At 42.0% G+C, this 15,717-nt stretch overlaps 1 protein-coding gene across 1 annotated transcript in view; it reads left to right on the forward strand.

Annotated features, from left to right (window-relative positions):
* PAFAH1B2 (platelet activating factor acetylhydrolase 1b catalytic subunit 2) overlaps window positions 1–7,266 on the forward strand; it is a 28,524-nt gene extending 21,258 nt beyond the window's left edge. The window contains exon 6 of the mRNA XM_052652273.1: window positions 3,628–7,266. Coding sequence (XP_052508233.1) covers window positions 3,628–3,906 — 279 coding nt within the window. The 3' untranslated portion in view covers window positions 3,907–7,266. The remainder of the gene's footprint in view (window positions 1–3,627) is intronic.
* Window positions 7,267–15,717: the final 8,451 nt, after the last annotated feature.

Here is a 15,717-nt window from a genome sequence, read left to right on the forward strand (position 1 = left end):
TAAGGTAGTCTTAGTTTTTTTTTTCTTCCCTTTAAGTCTTCTGGTCTTCTGATAATTTTTTAAATGCGTATGACATTTTTTCTAGTCCTGGGTTCTCTTTTTTTATTACTGTTTCTTTATTTGATTGCATGGAATCTTAGTTACGGCATTCAGGATCTTTGATCTTTGTTGCAGCATGAGGGATCTTTTTTTTTTTTTGATAAGTTGCAAGCATGTGGGATCTAATTTCCTCACCAGGGATCAAACCCAGGACCCCTGCATCAGGAGCGTGGAGTCTTAGTCTGGACCACCAGGGAAGTCCCCTGAATTCTCTTTTCATTAGAGCTGGGTTTAGATTAGCCTAGATCTGTTGTTTTATTCCATTGTTAATATAGTAAAGGTGGTGTATTTATCAGGATCTCTGACTTCTTTAATATATCAGAGATTCCATCAGGAAGAAAATCTGTGCTTCATAACCTCACCCCATCAGGAAATGCTACCCTCTGTAGAATTAAAAGCATTGTCTTTATGATCTCAGGGGTAAACAGCTGTCTGTTTCAGTGTTAAAGTTTACCTGTAAGACATTCTTAGCCAGCTAAAAACATGTTTTTGAAAAATCTGGTATAGATTCAGTTTTTTAATGAGATAAGTGTTATTAAGGTATTGATTTGTTCAAAAAAAGTGTGAGAATCACTATGTACGAGGCACTCTCCTAGGCCCTGAGCATTTAGAGATGAGTAAGATGTAGTCCCTCTCAAGGAGCTGGTGGATGGACATAGCAGGATAAATATGTAAAAGTTGACATCTGAGTTTTAAAAAATTTTTTAAAAATTCACTGGTCTCCAGACAAACGGAGAAATGAAAGAAGAGAAAGTATTACAGAGAAGAAAGGGAGGAGGAGGGAGGAAGGAAGGAAGGAAATGATCAAAGACTTCGTCATGTGTGTATTTGTTGGGTGAGTGAAGGAATGTACTGGAAGAATTGAAGGTTATCATGGAATAAAGTTCAGGTCTGGGGTAGTTTGGAGAAAGAGGCCACAGTTCCCATGTTAGGAGTTTGGATATTATAACAGAGTTCTGGGGAGCCAGGTCTTGTTTTTTGATTACGTGGTATTTAATTAACTTCCTTGTTTAGATCCTGCCTTATTCCAGAAAGGATTACATTGTGGTGAAGAGTCCCATCTCTGAAGTACAGTGGCTGGTACATTGTAGTTGCTTAGGACACACTTGTTGCCTGAATGTTGCTAAATAAATCCTCCTTAAATATTCTTTGTTTCAGCCAGGCTTTTGAGTTTGATACACAGTGGTGTTATCTACAATACTAAAACATTGGAAATAACCTAAATAATCAACCCCATGGGAGAATGATTATACAAGTCATTGAATGTAATAGCACTAATCATGTGACAATTACAAGGTCTGTGTGCATACAAAATTTACAGTATTATTTAAGCGAAAAGTCTGAATACTAAACAGTGTATATTATATTTGGAATTGCTTGAAAGTGAATATGCAAATTAGAAAAGGAAATGAATTTAAAATCATTATTACATGGTAAAGGAATTAGGATTGTAATTTTTTGTCTCCTTTTACATTAGCAATTACCACTTACTACAGAGAAAAATCACAGATCACATGGCGTACCCTTGATACATATTTATTAAGGAAAATGTTCCACAAAATACACATTACTTTTCTCATCCTTGCTTGACAGTCCCAGTAGGCATGGCGCTCTGCTTTTGCAGCTTAACATTTTTATGGCTTTAACTGCTGTGACATTCTCTGAAAGTCAGAACAGCGTATTTGTTTGTTGGTCGCTGACTATCCTTCCTAGTCGCTCATTATATCTCAGCCAAGTTTTGATGTGCCAACAGTGAGGGCTGCTTTTTGTTAACTGTTAGATGTAGAACCTTGCACTTTTAACTGTCATATAAACTAGGATTTAGGGTTGACCTCATTTGCACTTAACAGGGATAGAAGGAGATATTGGTGTATCATATTCATAGTTCTGTAGCTCTCTTTGGAACTGTACCGTCACACAGCAAATTGAAAATAAAAGCCCAGCGTTTTGCTGAAAAAATTTAAAGTAGACATGAGTAAGTACTTCCTTTGGGCATAAAACTTTTCTTGTTCTTTTAGTAGAATGCCTACGGAAAACCCATTTTTATGAAATAAGACCTCTTATCAAACCCAGTAGGAGAAACAAGTGGCAACATTTTTGCCTAAATAACAACAACTTGCTGTTGTGGCATCATGAGCTGTAAACCAGCTAAAAGGTTGGTTGGGGATTTCTGACAGTCTTATAATAGGATCAGTTATCTGTAAAGGCCATTTCTAGTTTGAGATGATAAAACCTTCTCTTGCATATAAGAGCCAGCTTTTATTTACTATAGGAGAAGGACAGACACCTGATTTAGCTGAAAAATATATTAGATCATTAACAAGTAACTACATTTAAAATGTAGTTAGGCTACATCTCTGTTTTGTTTATTGTTTTGAACTTTTTGTTTTGTATTGGAGTATAGCCGATTAACAATGTTATGATAGTTTCAGGTGAACACCGAAGAAACTCAGCCACGCATATACTTGTATCCACTCTCCCCTAAACTCTCCTTCCATCCAGGCTGCCACATAACATTGAGCAGAGTTCCCTAATGTATGTATCTTGGGAGAGTACTAAACATTTGAAATCTGGTACATGTTTTATACTTAGAGCACACTTCAAATTATCTTAGATTTGGCCATTTGGAAGTCCCTTTTACCTGGCTGCTGTATGCTTGTGACCGTGCCCCACATTTTGGGAGGGATACTTCTTTACTTTCTGTCATTCAGGATATTCCAGACTCATCTTGTACCTGCCACATCTCTCTTCGTACTACCAGATAGTACGTGGCTCTGATTCATCAAAACAGCACCTGTTCCAACTCTGTTTCTTATGTGTACTAGGGAGATTTCAGGTGCAATTGATGAATAGATGTGTGTTTGAGCCAGATATTCTAACTATATGGCGGACTGTTTGGAGAATGAATTGAAGGGAAGATATTACTGAAGGGAGGATGGTCAGTCAGGAGATTTTTACGTTAATTGAGATGAGTAGTGATAAATAACAATGTTGTTTATAATCAGAAAAAAAGAATGGATTGGAAAAATATTTAGGATGTAAAAGCTGAGTGATTTAACAATAAGTAGACAAGGTTTATGGGATGAGAGACTCAGGGATGTTGAAAGAACAGTTGCCATAGACAATGTGGGAGGAACGTAGTCTAGGGGAGATGATAAATGGTTTTTGGACATGTTGAGTTAGGAGTGCCTGAGAGACATTCAAGTTTGGTTCTATACCTGGATGTTCAGTCAGAGTTCTGAAGCTATGGAAGTGATCTGGGCTAAAGTGTGTAGAATGGGAAGAACACTGGCCCAAGGACAAGACCCTGAGGAATACCAGTAATTGAGGGACAGGAGGAGGAGGAGGAACCTGGAAAGAAACCAAGCAGGAATAGTCAGAGAACTTTCATTAAGATGGGCCTAGTCCAGTGTTTCAGAAATCAAAGGTATGAAAAATGCTAAATGGAGAGTCCCAGGGATATTTGAAATCACAAGTAAGTAGAGAAAAACAGTGCGTCTTCTCATATTCTTCTCTGCTCTTCCCCAGGGTTTGTTACCTCGAGGTGAGAAGCCCAACCCCCTGAGGCAAAAGAATGCCAAGGTGAACCAGCTCCTCAAGGTCTCCCTGCCGAAGCTCGCCAACGTTCAGCTCCTGGACACAGACGGGGGCTTCGTCCACTCGGACGGTGCCATCTCCTGCCACGACATGTTTGATTTTCTGCATCTCACAGGGGGTGGCTATGCAAAGATCTGCAAACCCCTCCATGAACTGATCATGCAGTTGTTGGAGGAAACACCTGAGGAAAAACAAACCACCATTGCCTGACTGGCTCCCATCAGTGTTCCTAGCATCCCAGCCTCCTCAGATCAGTTCTATCACTGGCACTACAGAATCCTTCTCTTTCTTAAGGCACTTTGCATTGTCGAATGTTCCTGAATGTTCCTATCTAGTGTTTGAAGGGGAGGAGGGATTTAAACTGGTCCTGTACATAGAAGGTTTGTTTTACACAGGAGAAAAATTAGCCAAGGAAGATGGTTGTTTAAATTCATTTGAAACCAGAAGGGGACTTTTTAGTTATATGTGTGATACAGTCTTTGAATTATCACTGTTTTTCCTAGGAAAACATCAAGCCTAAGTACTGAACAAAATGAAGATGCTTGGCCTTTCTTTGTATGGATTATGTCATATATAATAATGATTAGAGTCACACCTACTTGGCTTTAAAACAGATGTTTTTCCAGTTGTTAAAGTTCATTATTTAGTCTTTTTTATTTTGCTTTACTCATACATATTCTCAATGTTGTAGCAACATATAGCATCAGCTGAACGTGCTTGTCATTCAAATATGGGAGATGCTATAGTCACTAGTGAATTTGTTCCACTCTTAATCCTTCCCATGCTTAGCAGTGAAAAATAGGTTTGGCCCCATTTGGGGGGACTCTGTTGAGGGTATTATTTTTATGCTGCTGAATATCATGTCTGTAATAGACCCATGCATGCAGCCTTTCCTCTATTCTCCCTCATCCCCTCTCTTTTTGGGGGGGTCCTTGTTGACATTACAAGCTTTTAACACATTTTTAACCTAGGAGCTCTGTTGCTGGAAGTGTAAGTCCCCAGCCAGTTACTCTTATGATATTACTGATGTGTAACTCATTCTTGTGTGGTGTTCTGTGCTATAGAGTCTGTGTAGTGCTGTCCATATTCAGAGTTCTGATTGGTTATGTTTTTGTTTCTCCCTTAAAACCTGTTAACAGTTTTCCTTCTTTTAGGGGGAAAAAATTGGAACTGTGTTTCCAACTCCACAAGACCTGGCTTTTTTTCTTGGCTTAGTTTTTAAATTATCAGTCCAGAAAAATTTGGCCTCTTCTCATGGGGAAACAGTGAAACTGCTCTTCAGAATAAACATTCTACTTGATCCCCCCTATTTTAGTTAAAAAAAAAAAAAGTTTGTGTAACCTTAAGGATTTCTCCTGAATATATGTTCATCTGTGAATTTCTTTCAAGAGAGCTCTTTGTAATCTTAATGGTTTGATGAGCTACAAGAACTGCCATTTAAAAAATAATAGGAGCAGGTGGTCTGTTATTTCGTATACCAATGGAATATATACAAACTGGATCTACAAACAAATACTTTAAACTGGACCAGGTGGATATTGAAGTAACCCATCCAGATGGGCTCTGCAGAGATTCAGCTTAACATTCAAGTTCAGTAACTAAGGTGTATGTTTCATACTTGGCTTGCAAGGTACATGATATTGCTGTTGTGTGTTGGAGGGGGTATTTGTGGTTTGTGCTAAGAGCCACATCTGATTGAAAGGGATAGAACTTGGGCAGATTTTTTTTTTTTCTCGTCAAGGCTTTTTCTAGGTATTTTGTGGGGTCTTTTTTTTTTTTTTTTGGTCTTAAAAAAAAACTTTTGAATGTATCATGTCTTCATTAACAACTGAAAATATATGTGATGTTTACTAAACTTGTTTAGTATATTAAATTTTCCTACTTATTTTTAGTAGCCCAGGCTCTTGAGTTTTTCAGGACAGATTTTTTTTTTCTTAGCTGAGGTATAATTCTAGGAAGGAGAATTAATTAAGCCACAGTTTTATGTGTGAAAAGACTGTTTCCTCTCCAGGTCTTTTTCTGTTGTCAGAGATGGGGGTACGGTCCAAACCCTATTAGGTCACTCCTGCAGCATGTGCTTTTAGCTTCTCTCGACTGAGAGTCACATATCCCTTTGTCAGCTGGCCTTCAGCTCCTTTGCTTCTGTGTATAAACCTTGGATGTTACTACATTTTATATTTTCCAGAGCTATTCGAGCAATAGTATTTGAACCACTAGCCTTTGAAATAAAAGTCAGCCCCATTGCTAACAGTGCAGATACTGAGTCCACTTTCATTTCTTGCAGCTTTCTTTGCACTGCTTTAGGCAAAAAGTGTTCATCTGTTTTTTTTTCATTTGACACCCCAGTTTGCTGCCGTGACAGAACTTAATGCCTAATCTTTAGAGTTCATATATATATATATATAAAATATATATACACACACAAACACACGTATATATGAAGTTTAATGAACTGTCCAAGTGAAACATCCTAATTGTCCTTGTGATTAAGGAGCCAGTTTTGCAGGCAGCCAGCGAGGTGTTTTTCTGTTGGTCTCCCAGCACATTCCCATTCCTTTGCCCACCCATTCCTGCTACACTAGACGGCAGCTTGTGACGCCACTGTGGAGGTTTCTGCAGCCCTGTCCTGAGTGTGGCAGGCTGGAGGTGTACTGCCAGAGGTGAGCTGGGTCATGTTTTGTTCCCCACGCATTTCTAGACTGCTACAGGCAGTGTACTGGCTACCACCTCAAGTCCAGACATAGGTCCAAAGCTGAATTTTGTGTCAGTAACCTTAACCCACCGAAACAAATCTTGAGTAGCTCATATCCTGCTCTTAGGAATTCTGTTGTCATTTACAAGTAATGTTCAACTGTCTTTTCCTTTTTTATTTGTTTAACCTAGTCACTGTTTACAGCTGTATGCTAAAGCCTGAGATATTGTCTGTGCTGTGGTGTATGAGCATTGCCAATTTTATATTTATTGCAGCAAAAAAGAAACTAAAGATATACGAAAATGAGGAGCGTGGCTATGCTCCTAAATCTGTGTGGGTGCATGTGGGAGAAGTGAATTGGAGTCTCTTCAAAGGAGGCTTTTGGGGTTGGGGTCACCCAGGCTTCTCCTTGGTGTTCCTGCTTGAGGATCACTGCTGCTAGCTGACTGGACCTCCCCAACGGAAGTTTTGTGATTCCGCTTTGGCAAAGTTTCATTGACCAGTAGAACTCATTCTGTTTTAGTGCATATTTCAATATAAATGTAAACATTTCACTCGAACTCACTGTCTTTCTGTCTCCTTTATCATAGCTTGAATTCCAGTGGCAAGAAGAAGAGATGGGTTTTTTTCCCTAATCACAAGCAATTAGATACTTGTCGTCGTCTGTTTTCTGTGGAACTGAATGTTCCAGGCTGACCCTCATCACGGATCTCCTTGGGGGTGTAGAATGGTCAGCAGGGTGGGATGAGCAGATAGAAGGAACCTTTAAGTAGATAAATGGAAATAACTGTCAAAATGTTTCAGATTTGTTAGTACTATCTGGTAGTTAAAAACAACTCTAAAAATTATTAAATTGACCTCTTGATGCTTTTTCCTAATTTCAGTCTTAGAATTTTATTCACGTTAACTGCCCCAGCTTCCACTGTTTCTCCATTCTTCACACTAATAATCACCAGTTTTTCTTTTTTACACTTTGGCATATTTCTTTATTGTTGCCCCCAGCTTAAACTTAAGTATTTCAAATTAATTGGACTATTCTGAGTTTATGTGTCATCTAGGGAAAAAAGATTCAAGATAATATTTCCCATATATTAACCACCTAAGCACTTTAGGTGGGTGCATTCCCACTTTACTGTTGGGCCTGGGGAGTTTTCTGTCCTGTCAGAGATGAGTCATCTAAGTGGTTGGGCTGGGCTTTGAACCCCACTTTGCCTGACTTCAAAGTCCTTGCCCTCGGATTACTCATTCAACCTTGGGTATCTTTTTAGCTTTAGATTCTGATTGACAGTTCATGACAGATAGATTGCTAGTTTCCTTTCAGTTGAGAGTCCTGGGGGGACAGTCTGCTCACCTGCAGCAAGGCAACAGCTTTAGTCAGTCTTTCTGCAACCAGTTATACTCCTTTTTGATTCCATTCTCTATGTGGCCACCAAGTTATTAAAATTTATTTTAAGTGCATTCCCTGGCTATCTTGTTTCCCACCTTAAAAACCAGCAGTAGATTTAAATTGTGTTCATGGAGCTAAGCATTTATAGTGGGACACATGAAGGTGGTCCACCTGGCTACTGTATGAACATGTCAGGAAGTTCAGGTTAGCAGGAGGATATTACCTGGAGGAATTAAGTGAAATAAGATTTAAAATCTAAAGAAAGGTGTCCCTGATGGTCCAGTGGTTAAGAATCTGCCTTGTAATGCAGGGGACACTGGTTCGATCCCTGGTCCAGGAAGATCCCACATGCCTCAAAGCTGCTAAACCTGTGCCCCTCCGCTACCGAGACCACGTTGTTGAGGACTAGAGCCAGCTGAGCCCATGTGCCTGCTGAAGCCCACTAGCCTTAGAGCCTGTGCTCCGCAACAAGAGAAACCACCACGACGTGACGCCCTTGCGCCACACTTGCCCAAACTAGAGAAAACTCGGGTGTGGCAATGAAGACCCAACACAGCCAATAAATAACTCTTTTTGGAAAAATCTACAGGAGGCCTTCCCTTGTGGTCCAGTGGCTAAGTCTGCCTGCCAATGCGGGGGACACACATTGCCAGGGTCGGGAAGATCTCTCATGCCTCGAGGCAGCTAGGCCCATGTGCCACAACTACTGAGCTTGTGCTCTAGTACCTGAGGGCTGCAACTGCAAAAGCTCAGGTGCCCTGGAGCCCACGTTCCACAAGAGAAGCCAGCACAATGAGAAGCACAACCGGAGAGTAGCCCTCTCACAGCAACTTAGACCCAGCATGGCCAATAAACAAGTTCATGAAAAATTCTAAAGCATGCAAAAGTGAAGTACAGCCAATAATAACTGGCAGCATGATTAGGAGTTTCCTGGTGGTCCAGTGGTTAAGACATCGTGCTTCCATTGGAGAGGGCACAGGTTCACCCCTGGTTGGGGAGGTAAGATCTCACACGCTGCCTGGCATGGCCCCCACAAAACATTCTTTTAATAAGTAATACAGTAGGAGTTGCCAGCTTCCACATGCTGAGGGATACGGGTGGGGACCACAATTGCAGGTGAAGATACAGAATGAGAGTTCATGTGAGACCAGAAGGCACAGCCGCCTCCCTTGAAGTGCACTGTTGAGCTGGTGTAGTGTGGGTGTATGCTGTGGCCCACCTCACCTGACTGGATGAATGGCCTCAGTCTAACGGTGGCTGCTGAGTGACGGCGTGGACACAATTCTTGATCACACTTGCCTCCGCAGGCACTCCCTCTTCAGAGCTGTGTGACCAGAACGGGTCACTCAGCCTTAAAGGGCCCCAACCAACCATGCCAGCGATGATCACAGCAAACTGATGAGCCAATATGTTTCTCAGCAACTAAAAGTTTCTCTTTTTTTTGTAACATTCACTTTGTCACTTCTAACCACGGTGAGGCTACGACATTGAAATGATTTACTCCAATTAAGGGATTAGAGATACTAAGCTGAGGTGTTTTTTTCTCCTTGGTCTCCCCCATCAAACCACGGTCCTCTCCACCCACCCCCCAGAGGCACTACCTTGTGAGTTGCTTACAGGTTCCTCTTAAATCACAGCAATGAAAGCCACTGGAGGCCTGAGGCTTTGTTGATTGTATCAAAACTACCCCCACTAAACCTCTTCAGTGGCCCAGAAGTGGGGGAGAGGGTAGTGTGGGGGAAGGGGAAGCTCCCTCACCAGCATCTGCTTGGGAAAGGAGTCAGCAAGGGAATCCATCCTTGTTTCCCTCCAGCCACGGCATAGCTGCTTGCTCAAGGCATGTGGGATCTTCCCGACCCTGGGAATCCTTGTCGCCTGCTTGGGCAGGCAAATTTCTTAACCACTGAGCCGTGTATTTGTTTGTTTATTTTTGGCCGCGCTGGGTCCTCTGTGGTCGTGGTGAGTGGGGCTACTCTTTGTTGCCGTACACGGTCTTCTCATCGCGATAGCGTCTGTCGTTGCAGAGCACGGGCTCTAGGCGCGGAGGCTCTCACAGTTGCATCTCGGGGCTTAGTAGTTGTGGCTCTCGGGCACTAGAGCACAGACTCAGTTGTGGTACGTGGGGTTAATTGCTCCACAGCTGTGGGGTCTTCCCAGAACAGGGATTGAATCTGCATTCGTTGCATTGACAGGTGGATTCTTACCCCCTGTGCCACCAGGGAAGTCCAGCTACATAGCCACAAAGACCTTAAATGTTTGCTAAACACATAGTCTGTCTTTGATCTCATTTTATGCTTTGCCTCTATTTGCTGGCTTATTTTAGCTTAACTAATCACATCAAAAATTATGTATCAAAAAAACATTTTATACACTGATAAAGCTTTGACAGCACCCCTGTCAAAAGTAAATGACACATCAGTGTACTGCAGCATATTCTTTGATAAGCACTGATAGTCTCAGTTATTAAATGTAACATCCAATGTGCTTCATGACCTGGTCCTCTTCTGTTCATGTCCTCCCACCACTTTGAACTTTTATGTCAATAGCATTGAACTTTGAGTCCATGCCTTTGCCCAAAGTTGAGACCCTCTGTCTGGAATATGCTCCTGCCCCTTTTGCTAAGCTAGCTCCTTGTGGTTGTTTAGTTGCTAAATCATGTCTGGCTCTTTACAACCCCATGGACTGTAGCCCACCAGGAAGGCTCCTTTGCCCATGGGATTTTCCAGGCAAGCCTACTAGAGGGGGTTGCCATTCCTCCTCCAGGGGATCTTCCTGACCCAGGAATCAAACCTGCATCTCCTGCATTGGCAGGCAGATTCTTGACTGCTGAGCCACTAGGAAAGCTTCCGGCTAGCTCCTACTCATCTTCTAAAAATCCCTGAGATTCCTGTAATGTATCTGATCTCTTCTATTTCCAGCTCCCATCTGTATTATGTGTCTCATCTCTGAATCCTCATGTTTTATAAATCTTTTATCATTGCATTTCCCACTTTTCTACACTGCTAGATATGAATTCCTTATGAACAGAAAATGTGTTTTAAGTATCTTTGTGTTCACAGCACGTAGGTTAGTGACTAGTACAAATTAGGCACTGAATGAATGAATAGGAGATTGAGTGATTTCTTCATGATCATCAAACCAGTAACAGCCAGAATTAAAGAATACAAATCTTTTGACTTCATTTCCTGTTCTTTCAATAGTATCTTGCTGCTGCTTGTAAGAAACAATAGACATTATTCTAGCTAATGATAAATAAATTCACTTAAGAACAACAAAAACAGAAAGAGGCAGTATATACTTATTACAATAAATCTTGAGACATTTTCTGGAGTTGTTTGATTATAGCTAGATGGAATTGTGAGAAGACATATGGACTCCAATATTCATAGCAGCATCATTTACAGTTGCCAAGATATGGAAGCAACAAATGAATAGATAAAGAAGATGTGGTATTATATATACAATGAAATACCACTCGGCCATAAAAAAGGAATGAAATTTTGCCATTTGCAGCAATATGGATGGACTTGGAGAGTATTATTCACTAATTCACTTAGAGTGAATTAAGTCAGAGAAAGATGAATACTGTATATCACTTATATGTGAAATCTAAAAAATACAACTCGTGAATATAACAAAAAGTAAAAACAGACTTACAGATATAGAGAACAAATTAATGGTTATTAATGGGGAGAAGAAAGGGGGGCAATGTAGGGGTAAGGAATTTAGAGGTACAAACTATTATGTGTAAAGTAAGTTACAAGGATATATTGTACAACATGGGAAATATAGCTAATATTTTACAGTAACTATAAATGGAGTATAACCGTTAAAAATTGTGAATCACTATATTGGGCACCTGTAACACATCATATTTTCACTGTTGTTCAGTCTCTAAGTCACGTCTGACTCTTTGCGACCTCATGGACTGCAGCACGCCAGATTCCTCTGTCCTCCACTATCTCCTGGAGTTTGGTCAAATTCATGTCCTTTGTCATGATGCTATCTAACCATCTCATCCTCTTCCACCCCCTTTTCCTTTAGCCTTCAATCTTTCCCAGCGTCAAGGTCTTTTCCAGTTATATCACCTCTTTGCATCAGCTTGCCAAAGTATTGGAGCTTCAGCTTCAGTATCATATAATATTGTATATCAGTATAATACAAGCACACTTCAATGAAAAATTAAAAACAAAAACTAAATGGAATGAATACATTTTTTTTTCTTCTAACTATGCCACACAACACGTAGGATCTTAGTTCTCATACCAGGGATGGAACTCGCGCTCCCTGCAGCAAAAGCACAGAGTCATAGCCACTGGACCGCCAGGGATGTCTCAATAAAGATTGTTTTTATAGGAAAAATGAAACTAGAAGAAAAAGCTAGATTGGTTCAGAGGAAAAAAGGTATATGAATAAAAAAAATCACTTGTGAAGGCTCCAGGGACCAATGAAATAACAGAAGCAGCTATGGGGTCCCAGCTAGAATGTAAAGAGAGAGAATCCGTTCTATGAATAACAATTTGGGAGCTGCATGCAATCTTTAGATACAGTCAGAAGTGTAATGTTCTTCAGTTGCATTTTCTGATTTCTTAGCCAGAGAAGCAAGCTTTCTTGAAATAGGATGATGGCTGGCTCAATTTTATCGGTGATCTTTGGAGACGCGGATTTGAGTTGATCAATTATTCATCTGCTTGTTTTCAGCAGCCTGATGACCAGACTCATTTCCTGGAAAGCCCTGAGGTTTCTTTCTATCACATGGTCACAGGGAACCAGATGCAGGGCCTGAACTCATTGTGCATATTTCCCCATCAGAGTGGTGAAAGCCCAGGTTTAGGAAATGCAAAGAGGCTGATGTGTCTCTGGCAGAAAGTCCTGCTCACACAGTCAAAGCTGCTCTCCCTTGACTCCTCTCCTACTCTTTAGACAATAGTTTAGGATGATGAATGCAGTCAAGCCCAGCTCCACTGTGCGGCGTTTAGGAGCACATGATTGAGATGAGAGGTAGATCCTGAAGGCTCAGAAACTGTAATTTGTCCAAGATGGACAATGCAGGGAATTAAACATAGAACTTTATATCATCAAAGTCCTTGCTTTTCCCACAACACCATGAAGCCGTGGGATTATCCTCAGGACAGAGTTAATGCTATATTTTTAACTGATTCCTAATCTAATGTGCACCATCTTTTTATAGTCCTTGAAGGAGAGATAAACAGACAGGAAGGCAGCCCTGGGAAAGAACAGAAATTGCATGATCCCGAAAGTCAGTTAAGTCATGTCTGACTCTTTGTGACCCCATGGACTGTAGCCAGCCAGGCTCCTCTGTCCGTGGGTTCTCCAGGCAAGGATACTGGAGTGGGTACACTTTCCCTTCTCTGGGGGATCTTCCCAACCCAGGGTTCAAACCCAGGTCTCCTGCATTGCAGGCAGATGCTTTACTGTCTGAGCCACCAGGGAAACCTGATGGAAAGAAGAGCTATATACTCTTGTTTCCAGGACTGCCTGTATCCAGGATGGCCATCAGAGTTCTGAGTAGATAAACTGAGCCCTTTCTACAGTCACAATGGAAACAGGGAAATTCAAGTTCGTTTCCTTCAGGAGGGTTGGTTTCGCAACTTTTTCTTCTGGGTTAAAGTTGTATCATTACTTTATTCTAAAGTCTGATGTGATTCTGCCACCTACCCACAGGGACAGCCACCACCTACCCATAGATTCCTCAATTATTTGATCAAATTCAGCTGATCCGTTTACTGGACTTCCTACAGCATCCTGTTCTTGGTGAATTTAGGTCATTTTAACAATGCCCTTGAGCCAGCCGAAGTTTCCTCCCTGTCCTCTTGCTCCAAACTTTGAAAATCCTGTGACAGACAATGGAGCTGGACTCATGGAAAGCTGGGGACCTGGTCAGCTGTCTGGTGAATGGTCCCATTTCCCAGGTCCTATCTACATTCAGGCTGAGAAGGATGGGTGACAGGGAAATGAAAGTCTTCCAGCCTTGTGACCCCACCCTGCCCCCTCTTCATCACCAGGGCTGGGGTTGGGCTTTTTATAAAACATGGCGGAGAATGCAGTGGCTGGACCTATACAGAAGGTCAGGGGGTCTGCCCTCAGAACTTGATGTCACTTTGCACTCAGAAGTCTGGCTTTGAGACCCAGTACTGCCCTTCTTTTATGCTGACTGCTACAGCCAACAAAAAAAGTCTTCTCTCCACTCCGGGCTGCCAGACTTCAGAAAGGACCTATTCATAACAAGCTTGTGCTGACGCTCCCCCACCCCCACCTCCAAACCTCCTACCAGCCGTGGGTGGGGCAGAAGGGCGGAGGAAAGTTCTGCAGACCAGAGAAGGCAAGAAAATACAGGGCAGCTCCCGCCTCCACCCTCAACCCTGTCTCAACGCTCAAGCCCTGGGGACCTTGAAAACAGGAAGACTCCCTTCTGGGTTTATTTGAATAGATTTCTCCCAAGATGTTGCCCAGAGAAAGGGAGCAAACAGGAATATTGATTGGCCAAGGTTGTTTGGCCCCCAGGGCAGTAGTTCTCAAAATCTGTTGTGCAGAGCAAACTTCTGGAGTGCTTCTTAAAATGCACATTCCTGAGTCCCACCTCTTGGTGGTGGTGTTCAGTCAGCCGTGTCAGACTCTGTGACCCCCATGGACTGCAGCACTCCTTGTTTCCCTGTCCTCCACTGTCTCCTGGAGTCTGCTCAAACTCATGTCCACTGAGTCAGTGATGCCATCCAACCGTCTCATCCTCTGCTGCCCTCTTCTCCTCCTGTCCTCCTCCACCTCTAGAAGCTGGGATTCAAGAACTGTATGTAGGGACTTCCCTGGTGGTCCAGTGGCTAAGACTGCGCTCATAATGCAGGAGGCCTGGGTTTGAACCCTGGTCTGAGAACTAGATCCCACGCACTGCAACTAAAAGATCCTGTATGCTGCAATGAAGACTAAAGATCCCACGTGCCGCAACTAAGACTTGGCACAGCCAAATAAATAAATATTAAAAAAAAACCCAAAAAACTGTATGTAGGGTCTCCATGTGCATTTTAAAAGGCCGAGGGGCACATGTTGCCCCCAAACATGAGGCAGAGTTGGGACATTTCTCCCCATCCCAAACACAGTTCATTTCAGTTCAGTCGCTCAGTCGTGTCCGACTCTTTGTGACCCCATGGACTGCAGCATGCCAGGCTTCCCTGTCCATCACCAACTCCCAGAGATTGCTCAACTCATGTCCATTGAGTTGGTGATGCCATCCAACCATCTCATCCTCTGTTATCCCCTTCTCTTCCCGCCTTCAATCTTTCCCAGCATCAGGGTCTTTTCCAATGAGTCAGTTCTTCTCTTCAGGTGGCCAAAGTATTGGAGTTTCAGCTTCAGCATCAGTCCTTCCAATGAACACCAAGGACTGATCTCCTTTAGGATGGACTAGTTTGATCTCCTTGCAGTAGTGTCTGACTCTTTGTGACCCATAGACTATAGCCTGCCAAGCTCCTCTGTCTGGAATTCTCTGGCAAGAATACTGGAGTGGGTTGCCATTCCCTTCTCCAGGGGATTTTCCCAATCTAGAGATCAAACCTGGATCTCCCACACTGGGGGCAAATTCTTTACCATCTGAGCTACCTGGGAAGCCTGTAATTCAAAGACACTCATTACTAAATTTCATGCATTTGTCAGTGTTTTTCTATGTATTTGAAAACTGTTTATATAGTGTCATATCTTGAATTCTTTGCTTGCATATTCCTAAAAGTCTTAGGCGTCACTTGCCATGGTTTCATGATAATAGAACACTTAACCACTCCTTCATTGTGGACATTTAAGCTGTTTCTTTTATGCTTTATGTAAATATCACAGTGATAAGCATATTTGCCCACACAATTTTTTAAATCTGTATTTCTTATTTTGTTAGAATAGTGCCCCAGAAGTGGAATTACTGGATCTAAGAGTGTAA

Source organism: Budorcas taxicolor, chromosome 15, assembly GCF_023091745.1.
Source record: "Budorcas taxicolor isolate Tak-1 chromosome 15, Takin1.1, whole genome shotgun sequence".
Taxonomy (NCBI): Eukaryota; Metazoa; Chordata; class Mammalia; order Artiodactyla; family Bovidae; genus Budorcas; species Budorcas taxicolor.